The sequence below is a fragment of the Pristiophorus japonicus genome, chromosome 14 (genome assembly GCF_044704955.1).
Source record: "Pristiophorus japonicus isolate sPriJap1 chromosome 14, sPriJap1.hap1, whole genome shotgun sequence".
Lineage (NCBI taxonomy): Eukaryota > Metazoa > Chordata > Chondrichthyes > Pristiophoridae > Pristiophorus > Pristiophorus japonicus.
In genome coordinates, this window is record NC_091990.1 from 135,134,662 (window position 1) to 135,155,723 (window position 21,062).

Consider the following 21,062-nt stretch of genomic DNA (forward strand, 5'->3'; position numbering starts at 1 on the left):
TTCTAATGTGAAATTTTCCATAATCTGCAATTCCTGGTCTTTTTAAGTAATATATGATTAGAAAAAGATTTAGGGAAAATACAGCTGCCATTGCTTTGTTCAGATGTGTCATTTTATACAGAGGCCCAGTTAACGGATTGCGAAGCTCAGTGCTGTGATTATAAGGCTGAAGCTTAGGCTACTTGGATCAGCTAAATGTGAATGAACTTGCCTCTTTTGCTCTTGAACTAGTTACAAATAAATGCATGGCTTATTTCAGGAACAGTGGTGCTTGTGCTTTCTATGTGTGGTTCAATTGTGCACACTGGTGTAGGTGATGTATTAGGGGCCCCAGAGATAGCTGATTAAATGGTCTGTATGCATGTCTGTGTCAGATAAAAATCTAGAACTCTCTAATGTGCAACACATCTGTAAAGAACTTTTAGACATCAATTCAGCTATGTTTTAGTTTTGTTTAGGTGCTCGTTTCCTTATGGTCTGCATCTTATCATCTAATAGAAACCAGAAGACATGAATTCAAGGCCACTGGATTCCAAAGACATCTGTATAATGTTACCAATAATTTGAGGCAATAGGTCATTCCTTATACAGTAAGTCTCATCATCAGTAGTACTTTCAAATGTCAAGGGAGAAGTATTGCTTTGGTTTGGATGGGTAGCAACAGTGTAAATATGGTCAAAAATAACGTGTTTGTGGTCTCATCACACACAAAGCCTACAGCAATTCTCCCCCCCCCTCAATTGTTACAATGAATTCTGATCAACTTTTAGTTTGTTCTTTCAGTCTACTACTGATTTTGAATATTTTTGTTTAATCAATTTGTACTGATGAAATTATCTAGGGAACTAATTTGGAGTTACTGAGCCTGACATACAAAGGGACTGAGCTACGTTACATAGCTTAAATTACTTAACTGTTGCAACACCTCAGGTTAATGACTTAGCCCTGCTTTTGTTATTCAGCTTGCTCATATTGTTGGGCTCAGTCACACTTTGCCATAGTCAATCCTTTATGGGAACTTAAGAGGAGAAGCATTTTACCTATCAAATCAAAGCTCTTAATATATTTACTCTCAAATCATGGCATCTAAGCCTCTTTTGAATAACTCCAATGTTGTTGTCTCCGGTAATTGACTGGCTTAGTTTGTTCTTCTCAATATCCCTTCCTGCCTCTGATATTGTCACTTTGAAACTAGCAATGAGGAGCAGTGCAAGAACTGTCTGAACCTATTTTCACTCTGCTTCCTTTGTTTAGTGCCGTGGTGTGGTGGTATGGCGGAGAATGTGAAATAAACGTGGGTGGAATCGGGGATGAACCTGCAGCTTGCCATTTTGTGGCATTGTGTGGTGGTACTTCAAATTGCTACCATTTTGTGATATCACGTTGTGCAGTTCCAATGGGCTGCCGTTTTGTGGCACTGCATTCTAGTGTACTATATCATTGCGCTGCTGGATATTAAATATTTCTGAAAGGGGCACGTCAAATCCAAATGCTTTACTTTTCCTTAAAAGGGAATATATTGCTTTGCAAAAGAGCCTCAGGAAATACTCCACGGCACAGATTTGGCTATCCATTGAACGGTGGCCAATGGGTCCTCAGTTACCGTACTATTACAACATAATTCTAAAAGGACAAAATGTTAAAAAAACAAGCCTGAAGGCTCTGTGTCTCAATGTGAGGAGCATTCGTAATAAGGTGGATAAATTAACTGCACAGATAGCTGTTAATGGATATGATGTAATTGGGATTACGGAGACATGGCTTCAGGGTGACCGAGGCTGGGAACTCAACATCCAAGGGTATTCAATATTCAGGAAGGATAGACAGAAAGGAAAAGGAGGTGGGGTAGCGTTACTGGTTAAAGAGGAGATTAACATAATAGTAAGGAAGGACATTAACTTGGATGATGTGGAATTTGTATGGATAGAGCTGCGGAACACCAAAGGGCGAAAACGTTAGTGGGAGTTGTGTACAGACCACCAAACAGTAGTAGTGAGGTTGGAAAATTAGGGATGTGAACAATAAAGGTACAGCAGTTATCATGGGTGACTTTAATCTACATATAGATTGGGCTAACCAAACTGGTAGCAATACGGTGGAGGAGGATTTCCTGGAGTGTATAAGGGATGGTTTTCTAGACCAAAATGTTGAGGAACCAACTAGAGAGCTGGCCATCCTAGACTGGGTGTTGTGTAACGAAAGAGGATTAATTAGCAATCTTGTTGTGCGAGGCCCCTTGGGTAGAGTGACCATAATATGGTAGAATTCTTCATTAAGATGGAGAGTGACACAGTTAATTCAGAGACTAGGGTCCTGAACTTAAAGAAAGGTAACTTCGATGGTATGAGACGTGAATTGGCTAGGATAGACTGGCGAATGATACTTAAAGGGTTGACGGTGGATAGGCAATGGCAGACATTTAAAGATCACATGGATGAACTTCAACAATTGTACATCCCTGTCTGGCATAAAAATAAAACGGGGAAGGTGGCTCACAAGGGAAATTAGGGATAATATTAAATCCAAGGAAGAGGCATATGAATTGGCCAGAAAAAGCAGCAAACCTGAGGACTGGGAGAAATTTAGAATTCAGCAGAGGAGGACAAAGGGTTTAATTAGGAGGGTGAAAATAGAGTAATGAGAGCAAGCTTGCAGGGAACATAAAAACTGACTGCAAAAGCTTCTATAGATATGTAAAGAGAAAAAGATTAGTGAAGACAAATGTAGGTCCCTTGCAGTCAAAATCAGGTGAATTTATAATTAATGGGGAACAAAGAAATGGCAGACCAATTGAACAAATACTTTGGTTCTGTCTTCACTAAGGAAGATATAAATAACCTTCCGGAAATACTAGGGGACCGAGGGTCTAGCGAGAAGGAGGAACTGAAGGAAATCCTTATGAGTCAGGAAATTGTGTTAGGGAAATTGATGGGATTGAAGGCCGATAAATCCCCAGGGCCTGATAGTCTGCATCCCAGAGTACTTAAGGAAGCGGCCCTAGAAATAGTGGATGCATTGGTGGTCATTTTCCAACATTCTATAGACTCTGGATCAGTTCCTATGGATTGGAGGGTAGCTAATGTAACCCCACTTATTTAAAATAAAAAGGAGGGAGAGAGAAAACAGGAAATTATAGACCAGTTAGCCTGACATCAGTAGTGGGGAAAATATTGGAATCAATTATTAAAGATGTAAAGATGGGAGAGCCATTGCTGGGAGAGCCATTGCTGGGAGAGCCATTGCTGGGGGAGACATTGCTGGGGGAGACATTGCTGGGGGAGACATTGCTGGGGGAGACATTGCTGGGGGAGACATTGCTGGGGGAGACATTGCTAGGAGAGCATTTGGAAAGCAGTGCCAGGATCGGTCCATGTCAGCATGTATTTATGAAAGGGAAATCATGCTTGACAAATCTTCTAGAATTTTTTTGAGGGTGTAACTAGTCGAGTGGACAATGGAAAACGAGTGGATATGGTGTATTTGGACTTTCAAAAGGCTTTTGACAAGGCCCCGCACAAGAGATTGGTGTGCAAAGTCAAAGCGCATGGTATTGGGAGTAATATATTGACATGGATAGAGAACTGGTTGGCAGACAAGAAGCAAAAAGTAGGAATAAACGGGTCCTTTTCAGAATGGCAGGCAGTGACTAGTGGGGTACTGCAAGATTCAGTGCTGAGACCCCAGCTATTTACAATATACATTAATGATTTAGACGAAGGAATTGAATGTAATATCTCCAAGTTTGCAGATGACACTAAGCTGGATGGCAGTGTGAGATGTGAGGAGGCTGCCGGGTGACTTGGACAGGTTAGGTGAGTGGGCAAATGCATGGCAGATGCAGTATAATGTAGATAAATGTGAGGTTATCCACTTTGGTGGCAAAAACAGAAAGACAAATTATCTGAATGGTGACAGATTAGTAAAAGGGGAGGCGCAACGAGACCTGGGTGTCATGGTACATCAGTCATTGAAAGTTGGCATGCAGGTACAGCAGGCGGTGAAGAAGGCAAATAGCATATTGACCTTCATAGCAAGAGGATTTGAGTATAAGAGCAGGGAGGTCTTACTGCAGTTGTACAGGGCCTTGGTGAGACCACACCTTGAATATTATGTACAGTTTTGGTCTCCTAATCTGAGGAAGGACATTCTTGCTATTGAGGGAGTGCAGCGAAGGTTCACCAGACTGATTCCCGGGATGGCAGGACTGACATATGAAGAAAGACTGGATCGACTAGGCTTATATTCACTGGAATTTAGATGAATGAGAGGGGATCTCATAGAAACATATACAATTCTGACGGGGCCGGACAGGTTAGATGCAGGAAGAATGTTCCCGATGTTGGGGAAGTTCAGAACCAGGGGTCACAGTCTAAGGATAAGGGATAAACCATTTAGGACCGAGATGAGGAGAAGCTTCTTCACTCAGAGAATTGTGAACCTGTGGAATTCTCTACCACAGAAAGTTGTTGAGCCAGTTCATTAAATATATTCAAAAGGGAGTTAGATGTGGCCCTTACGGCTAAAGGGATCAAGGGGTATGGAGAGAAAGCAGGAATGGGGTACTAAAGTTGCATGATCAGCCATGATCATATTGAATGGTGGTGCAGGCTCGACGGGCCGAATGGCCTACTCCTGCACCTATTTTCTATGTTCTATATCTATGTTTCTATTACTTATACTTTCACAAATGACCGAGTTAAATTCTCCCAATCTCAGTAATGGAGTCTCCTTGCAGAGATGGAGTTCATTTAACCTTGCAACATCTTTACTTACAATTGTGTCACTTCAGTGTGACACCATCTCATATGCAAGTTACGAGTAAATGTGTCAGAAGTCACTTCCACAGTGATAAGAAAACGGATTTCTAATTACTTGAACTGCTGTTACTGAATCAAAATAGCATTGTGTTTGAACATTGGATATCTAAGGTTTTGTCCTATTATTGGTTTTACAGGTCACATGGCAAAAGCTAGTGCTCTGTAAGTAATTCTAATTCCATTTAAACCATATCTGTTGGCACTATTGCAGGATACCGAATCAGACTGAGCGACAGACAACCTCCCTTTGAGTCTCACGGTTACTCTGGTCACTGAGCTGGTATTGTACTTAGCTGATAATGGGATATTAATATCCCTCCAGCAACCAGAATTACTGAATTCTAAAACCATGCACAGTTTTTTTGTGATGCACAGTGCTGTGCAATCTGAAATACTACAGTGCCATTCAATATCAATACCCCTTAAACAAGACTCCATTTAGGACAATGGAGGCAAAAGTCCTGGAATCATTTAAGGAACGGTCTAAGCTGTGATGGGTGGACTGCCAGTTTGTTCTGGATGGGTGAGCTAGGATGGACCTATTGGCCTTTCTCATCCCTATTTATCTCGTGAAGCTGATACAGGGTACATCATTGAATCATACCAAACTGCTGGAAATAAAAGGCAGGCACTATCATATAAAGATGAAATGGAAACTCCTGCTTCATCAAATACAGAGCGAGAAGTGGGGTGGGGAAGAGGAAGAGAGAAAGAGAGAGAGATTACCTGCTGCTGAAGCCAGCTGAAGTGGTGTCTCCGCACAGTTATCTTCCCCGGAATTAATGAGGGCACCTTCCACATTGGCCCCGGCATCAAGCAAAAGCTGTGAGGATGTAACAAAGATATTCTAATAATGAAAAACTTATTTCAACATAGGGAAAAAAGAAAAATCAAGAAACTTATTAATTTAGAGAAACAAATCCCAGGTCTTTATATTTTTTCCTCTTCTCTCCTGAGGCTGGGGTACAGTTCACAGGTACTCAACGCTTTCTTATACTTCACCCAAGCAACCATCCTTCATGTGCAAATCTGGATAGTGACTTCTGCTAAGCTATTCACCTACAGAATAGTTGGGCTCGATTCTGACATCACTTGATGTTCTGACACCTGCATTTTCCAGCAGGATCACTGAATATCAAGGACGAGTTACAACCTTGGCTGTTTCCCCCCTCTCTAACCCAGAGCCTCTGAAGGTCCACCCAGTCCGGCAGACCCACTAACTTATAAAGAAATGTTTTACATGGATCTGGAGAGACTTTAGCCATTAACATACATATGGATCCTGATCCCTGAGGTGATGTCACCACAGCCCAGCAAATAGACGGTGTAGAGGAGCACTGGAGTACATCTGTGATGGCCGTGCGGAAAAAAACATCAGACGATATGTAATATTGTCTTTGGGACAAGTGTTGTGCAGAACCAGGAAAGAGCAGTGCTATCAAGGAGAGATGTTCAAAGGATAGAATGATTAATGGTGTCAAAGGCCGTGCAAAGATCAAGAAAGGTAAGAATGGACAGCGATGGTCATAGTCTCATTAATGCCATTTGTGACTTTTCATCAAAACAATCTCTGTGTCAAGGGATAAAACCTGATTTCAGGGTCTCAGGCAAGGTGCAATGGAAGAGCTGAGTGCATCGTTGTGAGGCAACCTGCATTCCAAGGCTTTGAGAGGAAGGCAAGATTTGAGATAATACAATAGTTGGAGAGTGTGGAGAGATTGAAGGTAGGTTGTTTGAGGAAAGGTTGATGATGTATGTTTTGAAGGAGGTAGGGACAATGCCAGAGGTTAGAGATAGGTTGATAATATCAGTGAGCAAAAGGTTGAGAAGTTGGTGGTGGGAAGGAGCTGGGAAGGGACAAGGTCAAAGGGGTAAGAGGGCTTCAGGAACAAGATTAATTTGAAGAAGGGTGATGAGGGAACAACTATATAGTAAGGGAGGTCAATAAGGGTGGTATTGGAGATGGTTTGGAAACTGGTAGGAGCAAGGGATTGGAATCAAGGAGTATGGGGGGGCCAAAGAGGTTGAGGTGCAACTATAGATAACCTCGATTTTGGATATGAAGAAGTCCGAAGTTCACATGTTTAGAATGTGAGGAGAGGTAGGAGGAGCAGATGGGGAGGATGGAGGAGACAGTTGATAATGGAGAACAGGAGTTTGGAATGACTTCTACTCTCTAAGGTAATGTTAAAGTTGTCACCAGATTTAACAAGAGAGATGGTGCAACAGTAAAATCATCAAGTGTTGAAGTTAGCTTTGGCAAAGAGCTGCCGGTCTGGTCCATGTCGGGTATGTTTGAGCTTATGGCTTGCAGATCTGTTGCAGAGATAGCTGTTGAACACATGTTAGTGATGGGAGTAAGAGAAGAGGAAAGTAGAGATGAGGCAGTTGTCAGACTTAGCATACTGCACTAAAAAAAAAAAGAGTATTCTTATGGTCTAGTGAAAAAAAGTGTTAATATAAAAATCACCAATTGTAAACATAAATGTTATTAAATGTGTGTAGCAAAAGCTAGAGCTACCAAACCCACCCAGCCTGTTTTGGCTTATCTGATACCTGGACGACAGGGATGTGTCCATGCAGCACGGCAAAGGTGAGGGCTGTCCAGCGTCTGCTATCTGGATGCACCGAAGGGTATCTCTGAGTATTGCCAGGAAGCTGAGAAGAGCAGATGAGACAAAATTGTTTCATTACCAGTGCCTTGTGAATATTTGAGAAATCAAAGCAAATCTGTTGCTTTCTGACAGTTAGTTTCTCCTGTATAATAAATGACTTACTGAAAGATCCAAGTTTGCGGCAGCATCAATTAACATCTGGACCATGGCTTCATCTCCTGCAGCACAGGCGTACATCAACGGTGTCATACCCTGTGTAAATACAACTCAAGAACGTGAGTGGGCAAACGATTGATTTTAAGCAATGCATAAGTATTATAACACACATAATAACCAGGTATCACTGGTTAGCAATAGTCCTGGGTTTTGGATTGGCACAGAGGTTGCATTTGGGTTGTTGTTACATTTTAGGCCATGATAGTAGAAGGCATCTTGAGACACTTGGTCAATAAAGATGTATACAATGTATTCCACTTATGTGGAAGAGCATAACTAGAGGCCATCAATATAAAATAGTCATCAAGAAATCCAATAGGGAATTTAGAAGAAAATTCTTTACCCAAAGAGTGGTGAGAATGTGCAATACGAAGGGGAGGATAGACGAGCATATGAGGGAGAAGGGAATAGAGGGTTATGCTGATAGATTAGGAGGAGGCTTGAGTGGAGCATAAACTCTGGCATGGACTGTTTCTGTGCCGTATATCCTATGTAAAACAATGTGTGGGGCAGGTTTAGCTCTTTGAAACAGAGCCTTAAGTTGCTTTTACAGTTTTTATTGGCTTGCTTGCTCCCATTACGCAATCAGCAGACACATGAAGGTAAAACTGCCAGATTTATTTTGAAACCATTGGGCCAGATGCATGATTCAAACACACATTCTCCTGGGTCATGATGCCTGCTGCCGATAAAAGGACAGACTTCATTGTGCATGCACACCCTCCCATGAAGACTGTGTGTTGTGACATTATCATGTAGACACTCCCATCCCTTATATGTTTGTGCATCATGGTATCTCTGGGCAATTACCTTGCGGTGCACAGTGGCCAAATTGTCATGGCCACCCTGCACAGACAGTTCCCCTCAGATTGCACATTGCAGGGAGATCAGCAGCATGACCTGAAGGTAAATTGAGGAAAATAGCACTCTTAGGCTACTAAGACCCAGCCTGAAATATGAAAGGCCCTTTTATATAAATCATTTGAATCATGGAGTACATTTACTAGTATGGATTGTTGCAAGTCTCTAGATTCTGATGAAGACACTGGTGCAGGCCCCTTAAAACCAGAACAGATTAATTGATCTCATCCAGGCTGATGTTAAAAGCATCACCATCAGATGCACTCATCTTATGTACTTGGTTGCTATTTATCAATTTTTCTATAGTGTTTTTGATTTACATGGTAATTCTGTTCAATACATACAGTATATTTGAACTGCAGGAATGCTGAGAAAAGCAAATAGTAGAGAAGAAAGAAAGACTTAGATTTATATAGCGCTTTTCACGACCACTGGATGTCCCAAAACGCTTTACAGCCAAATAAGTTACAATTAGCCTCAGTGGCCCTGGGTGAGAATCAGCTAGTGTCCCCACGGCTTTCTTTGTCGGCACCTGTGGAACTGTACACCAGAAAAGTATCTGCACTTTGACAAGGACAGATTCTACTGGTGAAGATAAGTTGTCAAGCCATCAGAGAAGACACATTTGTCTTGAAATTAGACTTGCTGAATATTATAGCAACATACTTTTATGGAATCCCTTTGCTATTTCAATGGAAGTGGTCATGTGTTTAAAACTCAAAGTGTCCAATTTCAAAGGATTTGTTTCTAACAAGAAATCCTAAGTAGGTAAGGCTGTTTTCATATCCTTTTGGAGTTCTCTTCTAAGAGTGGACCATCTCCAGAAAGAGAACATCAGCCCTGGTAACTGTTCCGGCCGAGTAATGATGTCCTGTTAACTGCAAAGTATTGTGTATGAGCACCAATGTCCGCGAAGCACACACTATTATCACTGGATACAACTTTCATATTGCTCTTTTTATAGAAGTCACACCAAAGATGGAATACCAGCTTCAAAATCCACTTTAATGCTCTGCTTGTAAATTGTGTTTCTTGACAAAGTATCCATGCATTGCTTTATCTGTTTTGATTAACCTATGCACTTTCCTTTTGATGCTCACCTTATGAAACAGTATAGAATACATAGGAAAATGTCTGACCTGTACGATACATGTCATAGGGTTGATTTTTTTTAACTCAAAGCACAAGAGCACAGTATCATGAATTTCTTTCACATTAAGAACAAGGCCCAAAACTCAGATACATGTTATATGCGAGTATGCATTGTAATATCTAAAAAGCTATTATGGAAATAGACCAAAGTGGTCTTTCTATATAATGTGTATTTGTAAAATCAGCTCTATAATGTTTAAATGAGCCTTTCCTTTGAGTTGCTACACCTTAAGATAACTAATAGCTATTAGTGTTCTGATTCAGATTTCTCCACCAATGAGGTAACAGTCCTTTCCAAACCACCAGGCACACAACATTCAAACAGGCTAAGAAATCTATGTACAAATCAGACTGAGTTGCCTGGGCTTTGAGGGCCAGCTTGACAGGGCTCGGGCCAGTTTGGACACCCCACGATAGTGCAAAGGTTTCTCTGGCTGAAGATAGATTGTTTGCCAATGTCTGCTCATCACCTGTGGCTTAGTTGCCAGCACTCTCGCCTCCAAGTCAGAGATTGAGGGCTCAAGGCCCACTCCAGAGACTTGAGCACAAACATCAAAGCTGACACTCCAGCACAGTACTGGAGTGCGGCACTGTTGGAGGTGCCGTCTTTCGGATGAAATGTTAAACCAAGGCCCCGCTTGCTCTCTCAGGTGGACGTAAAAGATCCCATGACAGTATTTCAAAAAAGACCAGAGGAGTTATCCCCGACGTCCTGGCCAATATGTATCCCTCAATCAACATTACAAAAACAGATTATCTGGTCATTATCACATTGTTGTTTGTGGGAGCTTGCTGTATGCAAATTGTCTGCCGCATTTCCTGCATTACAGTGACTACAATTCAAAAATACTTCAATAGGCGCTTTGGGAAATTCTGAGGTCGTGAAATGTGCTTTATAATTACAAGTCTTTCTTTTTACTCAACCACAATCCAGTGCTCCTTTAAGAGAGCTCCAAGATACTTTGGCAGGAATGCTACATAGCATAAATTAGAGTTATGAATTGACTTTTTATTTTTGGTTAGAATTCTTGCAGAAGTCCTCATGTAAAGTGAATAAAAATCTGCAAAGAAACAACTTTTACCTGGTTATCCATGGTGTTGACACCATCGAGTCCCAAGAGTTCAATGGCTTGATTCACCAGATCTGTCCTGCCGCAGCTTAACATGCGGAATCCGAGGTCTTGCTGAAACTTGGCAGTAGCAGCTTTTGCATCCAGTCTACGAAATGAGCTGAAGCAGTCTTCAGTTCTAAGCAAAAGTAATATATATGTTTGGATGGACTGCCAGCAGGGTCTAACTCAATCAATTAAAAACAAAATCTGGTATGCTTTGTATTTTTCTCCCCTTCCTTTTTTCCTGAAGACGTTGATTTCTTGCTGGGAGTATGATTTGGGTGAGTTCCAGTTTTATGGCGAGTTATCTTAGTAACTTGCACAAATAGTTATTTTCCATATGTGTTCCTGGCCAGCGAGCATCATCAGGCTCTTCCACCAGGTGGAGCTTAATCTGGTCCTTGTCCAGCAGACACACAAGTATACTGCCAGCAGAGGTTACTGGGTAGAAATCAGCCCTATCTTTCCCTATCTCAGGGGTGCTGTCACAAATCATCGTGCTCATAATATTAGTACGAGATGAAATCAGCTAACTCGGCATCGAATCAGGAATCTTTCTGCTTTGTAAGGCTCAGTTACTCACTGCCTTAATCAAGTGAGCTATTGGAGAGGCTTCAATGACTTTATATATATTTTTCTTCTCTCTGTTTTGTATGTTGCTGTTTTATGAAGCTCTGGGCTACAGCAGAGTATGTGAGCATTTTCAGTCTGTGCTACAGGTGCTGTACAGCCAGCCAGTGGAGACAGGGTGGGGCTGAAGTGGGACCTCAGGTTGTACCCACCCACATTTTCCTATCCTGCCTTCGGTTGGTGATCCTGCTTAGTGGTATCATCATCATCATAGGAGGTCCCTCGAATGAGGATGACTTGCTTCCACATGAGTTCACAGATGTTTCAATGAAGGACCCGATGTTCCAGTCCTGAACTCCAATTGAGGGGATGGAAGATGCCCTCACATATATGTGTGTGGATTTTTTTAATGTGTGGTGACCGTTGCACATCAGCCACCGCACGGGCTTGACAGAGCTAGGCCTTTATCCAGTGGCAAGGGTTAACCAGGACGACTGGAGACCTGCTCTGCAGAGTGACATGCTGTAATTAGCAGCACCCAATGTGGGAAACATGAAGAGACAATTGTCAGCTGAGGCTGTGATTCACAGTCAGGTTTGTAAGTCTGTAGTGGAGTCCAGAGTGTATCATTGAGCATGAAAATCAAAGTTAAATTCACTAAATACACCAATTCCGATAACCCCAGGCTTCTTTAGCTGTGCAGGTGGCTGGTTTCTATGTATAGCATAAACTATAAAAAGCAAATGTAGGCAATCTTCCCAAAGATTGCTAACACAAAGCAACCAGAGGAAGTTCTCCCCAGATGTATTAATTCTTCTTTGACTGAATTTCGTAAAACACATTCAAATAAAGAACAAACAATTTATGATCACAGGGAAGACTATAATGAGGAACAGATTTGATGTTTGGCTTTTTTTTTTTAAGAGCAGCTTTTGAGACTATACAATCTAGAAATTATGTTGTGCAATATTAATGCATAAACATTTAACAAGTCCATCTGAAATGTTAAGCGTTTGAGTAAAATCACACTGCAATTTCTAAGAAAGTAGGAATTGGAAAAGGTCATTTCAGGTCATCCTGCTGACCTCAACATCCAGGTACATATTTGTGCCCTGAATAGTATGTGTTCATTTTGCCACTGCATCGGCATCTAACTTCATCACTCTACTACCTAAATACACTCCGAATATGAAAAAAGGAGGGTGTCTCTTCCCCCTACACCTTGGCTAGTTTTTAATAAAAGAATTGCACATACTTCAGCTGTCGTGGTTCACAATCCAGCCCTGGTAGCAGCAAACGAGCTGTCTGTCTCACGTCGTCACTGTCGACAGTTAAACTGCGCCGATGTTCAGCGTGTGTGATGGCTACTCTCATCCACTCCATTAGTGGAGGCAGCAACATGAACGGCCTGATGGAAAGCAAAAGAGAAAAGCTGAAAACTAAACTGTAGTGAAACCAATTTCAGCAATAACTAAAGTCACCCTCAGACTATACAATGCATTGGTCAGACCACAGTTTGAGCTGGGTGGATGATGACAGCCTTCTGCCCCCCACCCTGTTACGTGATCTCACAGGACACTGAACCTGTTGTTAAAGTAACCTCCCCGTGACAATAGCAAACCAACAGTTTGAGCACTGTGCCCAATTTTGGTCACCGAGACGCAAAGGATTCATTCATGCTTTGGACATTGTTCAGACAAGGGTTACGAGGCTGATCTCTAACGTCAGAGATCTGAGGGAGGAAGCGTGACTGGATTCAGCCGCCAATGGAGATATACAAGAATGTGAATGGTATGGAAAAGTAGGTTAGGGAAAATTACTTCAAATTAAATTGTAAATTTCCCTTTTGCCAGTTTCAACCTGTGCCCCCTTGTTCTACCATGAAGTCATGTTCTGTATTTAGCATTTCTACCTCATTTACTATGTTTTATACATCTATAAGGTTCCTCTCAGTTACTTCTCTTACAGGCTGAAGAGTGCAACTTTCACCAGTATTTCTTCATATCTCATCATCAAAGTTGATTGGAACCCAATTTATGATGCAAGTATACCTGAACTGTTCCAGTATTTGAATAGGGACCACAAAATGTAAAACTTCAGCATCAAAAGTAACCACACTGCAATGTGCAACAGCACTTTCTTTATAGATCTACCAGACAAACCAATGATGTTCTAAAGAAATCCATGAATCCTAATTTTGCTCATGCACCTTGTATTACTGGTAAGACATTAAAAGCAGTCTGTGGAAACAAAATTAAAGAAAAATACAAATGTTGGAATCTAAAACAAGACCAGAAAATACTGAGAATGCACTGTTGGTCAGTCAGCATCTGTGGAGAGAGCACGTTAATGCTTTAGGTGTACAATCCTTCATCAGAACTGGAAAAATGAAAGATGGACAAACATTTTAATAGAATCAGAACTGAGGGGCAGGTGAGGAGAAAAATGAGAGAAAGTCTGATTGGAATTACCTGCATTCTGCTGATAAATAAAACATGAAAACGATCAATGATTGAAATGATCTTCACATGGAAAAAAAGTAAAGAAAAAAGACATATTTTGCATAGTCTTGTATAAAGATCACTTCAGTAATCTAAACATTTTACTTTTCAGCAGGTCATAGGTCATTCCCCCAAGTCCCCTTTTCCATGACCATTGTTCTGAATTGATTAAACTGTTCATCTTTCATTTTTTTCAGTTCTGATGAAGGGCTGTATGTTTGAAATGTTAAATTATCTGTTCTTTATTTGTTGTTTTTTCTAGCATTTACTTTTACTGTTTTAAAAGAACGCTTTGCTGTATAACTGACAAATAGAGAGTATTCTTTAGTGATTTAGCTAATTTCCTACTCTGGCAACTCACAAGTCTGTACAATATGTTTCTCAGGACTGACTTGGAAATTAGCTCTCAGCTTTTTGCCAGAAGCGAGTTAATGCATTCATTGTGCAGGAACCAGAGGCCAGCATAGTCTTTGCAAACCACTTCAAATGTTAGCACAAAACATCAAAATATCTGAATAGACAATGAACTGTCTCATAAAAGCATAGATTTTGTCAAAACTCACATTCCAATCCTGTGGTACTAATAATACGTTGGCCAGCAATGAGATGCGATCAAATTTCTTCAGTATTGAGGCCAACTACAATACACAAGACTTTTTGCTCGAGGTATCCAATCAGTCTCACTGCAGAAACTTTCAATTGCATGACTGATCATGTAATATCACTCATCATTCCCACCCTACTCTGTTCCTGTAACGTGCTGCGAAACTGCACAATAAACCTCAGCAGCCACCATGGAGTCAATTATCCAAGTAAGAAAAGATTGGAAAAAAAACGCCAGTCGCAAAATTCAAACCGACAAACATAAAAAAAATGGAGATTATATACATACCATAAAAAATAACACGAAGATCTCAAGACACTGATAAGATTTGGGCAACAGTTAGAGAGTGCTTGAGCATCTCTCTCTCATGGTGTCATCCATACCTCTTCTACATTATAGTCTGTAACCTACTCCCCGCCATCTGTTCTTTGCTGTATCACGCCGGTACAAAACATCACCTGACAGTGAACATTACATGCACCTTTCCACTGCAATTACTCCAGGCCAGCAGTGGATGCAAGAGCAGCAGATTATTGCATGCAGGAAAAGTCTGTTCACATTGTGCTTTCACTCATTAGAAATACTTTCTTGAACAATTTCATAGAATCATAGAAATTTACAGCACGAAAGGAGGCCATTTCGGCCCATCATGGCCGACAAAGAGCTATCCAGCCTAATCCCACTTTCCAGCTCTTGGTCCATAGCCTTGTAGGTTACAGCACTTCAAGTGCATATCCTTTTTAAATGTGGTGAGGGTTTATACCTCTACCACCCTTTTAGGAAGCGAATTCCAGACCCCCACCACCCTCTGGGTGAAAAAATTCCCCTCAAATATCCTCCACCCTACCAATTACTTTATGCCCCCGGTTGTTGACCCCTCTTCTAAGGGAAATAGGTCCTTCACTCTATCTAGGGCTCGCATAATTTTATACACCTCAATAAGGTCTCCCATCAGCCTCCTCTGTTCCAAAGTAAACAAACCCAGCGTATCCAATCTTTCCTCATAGCTAAAATTCTCCGTTCCTGGCAACATCTTCGTAAATCTTCTCTGTACCCTCACATATTTCCTGTAATGTAGTGACCAGAACTGCACGCTGCACTCTAGCTGTGGCCTAATTAGTGTTTTATACTGCTCAAGCATAACCTCCCTGCTCTTGTATTCAATGTCTCGGCTAATAAAGGCAAGTATTCCGTATGCCTTCTTAACCACCTTATCTATCTGGCCTGCTACCTTCAGGGATCTGTGGACTTGCATTCCAAGGTCCCTTTGTTCCTCTACATTTCTCAGTATCCTACCATTTAATGTGTATTCCCTTGCCTTGTTAGCCCTCCCCAAATGCATTACCTCACACTTATCCGGATTGAATTCCAGTTGACATTGCTCTGCCCACCTGGCCTGTTCATTGATATCTTCCTGCAGTTCACAGCTTTCTTCTTCATTATCAACCATACAGCTGATTTTAGTATCATCTGCAAACTTCTTAATAATACCCGCTACATTCAAGTCTAAATCATTGATATATACCACAAAAAGCAAGCGACCCAGCACTGATCCCTGCGGAACCCCACTGGATACAGCCTTCCAGTCACAGAAACATCCGTCAACCATTACCTTTTGCTTCCTGCCTCTGAACCAATTTTGGATCCAACCTGCCCCCTTTGCCCTGGATCCCATGGGTTTTTGCTTTCATGGCCAGTTTGCCATGTGGGACCTAATCAACAACCTTGCTAAAATTCATATACACTACATCATATTTATGTGATGTTCCTTATTTCCAGGTCTTTGACACATTAATGAATAGCCAAAAGTCACCAGCACCATTGCCATAAACATACATATTGGTTCCATAGCCATCATCAAAGCTTATTGGTGCCATAGCCAAATTCTGGCCAATTCCCACTAAACAGAGAATTATTCAATTTGTGTCATATTGTGTTTCTCTGATGGGGTACAGTAATGTTCCAAATTATTGTTCCTGCAAAATATTTCAGATAAAAATGAAAAACTGATGGAAACCATTTTATTAGTAAAATATATTTTTATTCGGTTTGCACGATGTGTGTTCAAAGGTCATCTGAAGTACTTTATAAAGAAAATGCTGGAAACCAGAAATAAAACCACAACATTCTGGAAATGCACAGAAATTCCATCTTCATCAGTACAGAGAAAAAGATGGATAAATGTTTTGGGTGCAGATCATTCATTAGAACTGAGCTCTGCAAGTAGTTCTTCACTCAAAACATTCATCTGTCTTTTCTTTTTCAAGATACCGATGACCAGCTGTGCATTTCCAGCATTTAGGGACTTTATTTAATCTGAAGTAACTTTCTTCATAAATAAAGATGTCAACTAATTAATGCCACCTGCTGCATTCCCTCGTCGTCTTTGATTTAGTCAAACCAATTTGTTTTCCAAAAATTTCACAATATGTTTGTATCCTCGAAGGGGTTTCCAACATTCTCATGAATCCCATGGAGATTTTTCCATGGGTATCGGAGGTGGCTGACGATTCTATAAACAATACCATCAGGAAGCTCCTGCAGTCAAATGTCTCCCTTGGCTGCATCCACTGTTTGTGCTGCTCGGTTAAAGAGACAGACTGAATGGTTTTTTATATTTAGATTGGAATCCATTGTGAAATCTTTAAATGGATTTCCCCAAGGAAGAGGTAAAGTTTGGCAGCTGACACGTGCATTTCCATTCAGTAAAGGAAAAAAAGAGGATATTAGCAAATTAATGACACAAAAAGAGCATGTCTAAAAATACACCGCTCATTACAGGCAATGGTAACACCATTCGCTACAGTGAAAGGCAAGTGTCTCTTTTCAGAAGCAACAAGACTGCTGTGGTTTGACTAAATCTGCAAGAATGATGTAGAAATAAAAGACATGCAGTATTGAGAGTTGATCTCTTTATGAGCTGAACAATTTCTTTTATTATTTGAACATACAAACAATCAGACAAATATAATAAAAGTACAAAAGAGGTTTTACTGACTGGAATAGGGAAATAGCAAATTTTGCATATTATTGGGGAATTAAAATCCTGCAGTGTGACAGCAGCAATTAATGTATCAAAGCATTCATATCAAAACTGTCTGTTAAGAAGGAAAGAACTTGTATTTACATAGAATTTATGGCACAGAAACAGGCCAATTGGCCCAAACGGTCTCTGCTTGTGTTTAAACTCCACACGAGCCTCCTCCCACCCTACTTTCTATCCTTTTCTCTTTATCCTTATCTAGCTTCCCCTTAAATGCATCAAATTATATAGCAGCATTCACAGCCTTGGGATGTCCCGAAGTACTGCCCAGCCAAAACATTACTTTTGAAGTGTAATCACTATTGTTCTGTAGACAAGCGCGTCAGCCAATTTGCACACAGCAAGGTCCACAAACAGCAAATGGGATGAATGACCAGTTTAAATCTGCTTTTTGCTGGGATTAATGTTAGCCAGGAAACCTGATATTTAATAAAGGTGTTAACACACTTAAAACAAACAGGTTAATGCCTTGTTAAAATAGCAGAGAGAAATACCACACAAATGCATTAACCCGTTTGTTACGAGTGACACAGCATCATGTCAAACTCTTCGGCCTGAATTTTGAAGCTTCTGACCCGCCCAGAGCGGGTTGGCCGGTACACCACGGGAAACGCAGGAGTTCTGGTTCCCCGCAGGCTGTAGAGTGTGATGTCACGGACAGGCTCCCCACCCAGAGCCAGCCCGACTGACAGTTGGGCGGGGATCACTGGACAGGGGGCAAAACCACAGGTAGGTGCGAGGTCAGATCCCTGGAGGGTGGTGTTCCAAGCCCGGGGCGGGGGGGGGGGGGGGGGTTAAATCCCCGACCCCAATGGTGCTTGCATGGGGCAGGCTGATGGTGATGAGCATGGGGGGCGCTGAGAGGAAGCACACCTCTTCCTCCCGGCTTACTAGGATTGCTCTCTGAAACTCTTTTGAGTTTACCTGCAAAAACAAAAACATTAAAACCATGCCACCCGCCTGGGTGACACAGCAGACATTTACAAGGCCCTTTTTTTTTTTTTTTTTTTGGCACTTAAATTTGACGTAGCGAGCTCAGTTGACCACGGCAGGACATGAACCTGCAATTTTCTGATAAATTTGCGGTTGTAATTGAAGTCAGACGCCTTATCCATTACGCCACACGGCCTCTGCCTACTGCACCTGGTATTCCCAGGCAGTCTCCCATCCAAGTACTAACCAGGCCTGACTCTGCTTAGCTTCCGAGATCAGACGAGATCGGGCGTTTTCAGACTAGTGTGGCTGTAGGCAAAAATATGAATGTCAAAACTTGGTCAAGTTGTAAGCCAACGACGACGAGAATCCGCCTCATTGCAGCTGCCGGCAATCCCAAGTGCCAGGATTCCCGGCCGGCCACAGTAAAACAGCAGGTTAAAGCAGATGCTTTGGGGCCTCATTATCATATTTAAATTGCCAACCTGACTCCTGGCAGCGGGTTGGATGCCCGTCTCATCTCGCCTGAGTAAAAGCCGACAGCGGGCGGGTTGGAGTTGGGATCTAGATGTTTAATACTTTAGCTTCCCTCCACTGGCCCTGCCTCAGCCCCAACCCACTCATTTTTTCAGGTTAAAATCCCCCCCTTAAAGAGTAAAGAATGGAAGGAAATCTGTTACAAGACTGGGTGGAAGGGGTAGGGGTAGGGGTAGGGGTGGGGGTCTCAATCACATCATAAACGGCAAGAGAATAAGCCTGAATGGTTTACACATAATTATACCCCAAAATTATTATGACTGTACATTCCCCCGAACTACAGGCAACTCTCGATTATCTGGGTCCCTCGGGGATTGGGCTATTCCCGGTAAACGATTTTGTCGCTAGGACGAGTGCACGTATCAGAGCTGAAATTTGACAGTGATAGAACCAACCACGAAGACCTAGTTTGTGTTATCATAGCGCGAACGTAATAAAATACATGACAATGGATTCACCTGCTTCAATTTGTGTGTGCTTGCTAGTTGAAATGATTGAGATTTTCACGTGTGCGACAGTTTTTAAAAACGCCGTTACAGCCGTGTACGGGTAATCGAGAGTTGCCTGTACTAATTTTCTTAATATGACCATTTAGATTTTTTGTTTTTGTTAACAGTTGAGAGATTTCTCAATTGGAGTTTTACTGTGGGAGGTTGTGACTAGAGCCATACTGGTTTTATCTGCTATCACCGCCAACTACTTACTACAGTTGACACATTTCTGAATGTATAGGTACATAGGTCCCAAGTTTCGACATGATTTGCTCCTGATTTTTAGGAGCAACTGGTGTAGAACGGAGTATCTTAGAAATCGGAATTCTCGTCATTTAGTTTGCTCCAGTTCTAGTCAGTTAGAACAGTTTCACTTTGGAACAGAATTTTTTCTTCAAAAGGGGGCGTGTCCGGCCACTGACGCCCATTTTCAAAGTTTCGTCAGTGAAAACTTACTCCAAACTAACTTAGAATGGAGTAAGTGAAGATTTTTGTACGCTCGAAAAAACCTTGTCTACACTTTAGAAAATCAGGAGATGGGGGGACGGGGGAAAGGAGAAGGAGGAGGGAGGCTGAATGGGCCGGGCCCGAGACTTCGGGCAGGGCCCGTCCCCAGCACCAGATTTACAGGTAGGTGGCGTTGGGTTGGGTCGGGGGGTGTGGTGGGGGGTCGGGGGGTGTGGTGGGAGGTCGGTCGGTTCGTTTTGGGTCGGGGGGAGGGAGGGAGAGGGAGGTCAGGTCGGATCCAGTCCGGGGGCGGGGGGGAAGCGGGAGTTGGGTCGGGTCCGGGTCGGGGGGGGGGGAGCGGGAGTCAGGTCAAGTCGGTGTCAGGTCCGGTCCAGGGACGGGGCGGGGCGGGGGGAGCGGGAGTCGGGTTGGTGTTGGGTCCGGTCCGGGGGCGGGGGGCGGGGGGGGAAGCGGGAGTCGGGTCGGGTCCAGGGGCGGGGTGGGGGGGGGGGGAGGCGGGAGTCGGGTCGGTGTCGGGTCCGGTCCGGAGGCGGGGGGCGGGAAGCGGGAGTCGAGTCGGGTCGGGAGGAAGCAGGAGCTGGCCATGGGAGGAGCCTTATTCACGCAGCCCCAGTGAGGCCATTCGGCCAGGGCTAGGAGCTGCGTGCTTCTGGCCCCTCCCACACAGTTTTGGGCGCCTGGAGCTACTGCACATGCGCGCCCACTGTAGCGTGCATGTGCAGAGGTCCCAGCACTGTTTTCAGCGCAGGGACCTGGCTCCGCCCCCTACTGCTCGTGCTGTGCTGCACCGAGCTGCAAACGATCTGCGGAGAGCTGGAGAATCTGGAAGTTTTTTTTAGGCGCACTTTGTGGCGCGAAAAACAGGCGTCCAGGTCGGGACTGCGCCGTTCTAGGCGTGGCTCGAAACTTGGGCCCATGGGAACAAGAGTAGGCCATTTAGCCCCTTGAGCCTATTTCACCATTCAATGAGATCATGGCTGATCAGTAACTTAACTCCATATACCCGCCTTTGATCCATATCCCTAATATCTTTATCCATTAAAAATCTATCAACCTCAGCTTAAAAATGAACAATTGATCTAGCATCAACTGCTGTTTGTGGAAGATTGTTCCAAACTCCAACCACCCTTTGCGTGGAGAAG

The 21,062-nt window shown here is 42.7% G+C and overlaps 1 protein-coding gene and 1 non-coding gene across 2 annotated transcripts in view; both read right to left on the reverse strand.

The window, feature by feature from the left end:
* abtb2b (ankyrin repeat and BTB (POZ) domain containing 2b) overlaps positions 1-21,062 on the reverse strand; it is a 286,894-nt gene that overhangs the window by 26,563 nt on the left and 239,269 nt on the right. The window contains exons 5-9 of the mRNA XM_070898621.1: positions 12,599-12,751; positions 10,744-10,909; positions 7,595-7,684; positions 7,374-7,475; positions 5,544-5,640 (exon numbers count right to left, since the gene is read on the reverse strand). Of these exons, the coding sequence (XP_070754722.1) occupies positions 5,544-5,640; positions 7,374-7,475; positions 7,595-7,684; positions 10,744-10,909; positions 12,599-12,751 (608 nt within the window). The remainder of the gene's footprint in view (positions 1-5,543; positions 5,641-7,373; positions 7,476-7,594; positions 7,685-10,743; positions 10,910-12,598; positions 12,752-21,062) is intronic.
* Positions 18,623-18,741, reverse strand: LOC139280310 (5S ribosomal RNA). The gene has a single exon (XR_011596653.1). It is a non-coding gene; the product is annotated as a 5S ribosomal RNA (ribosomal RNA).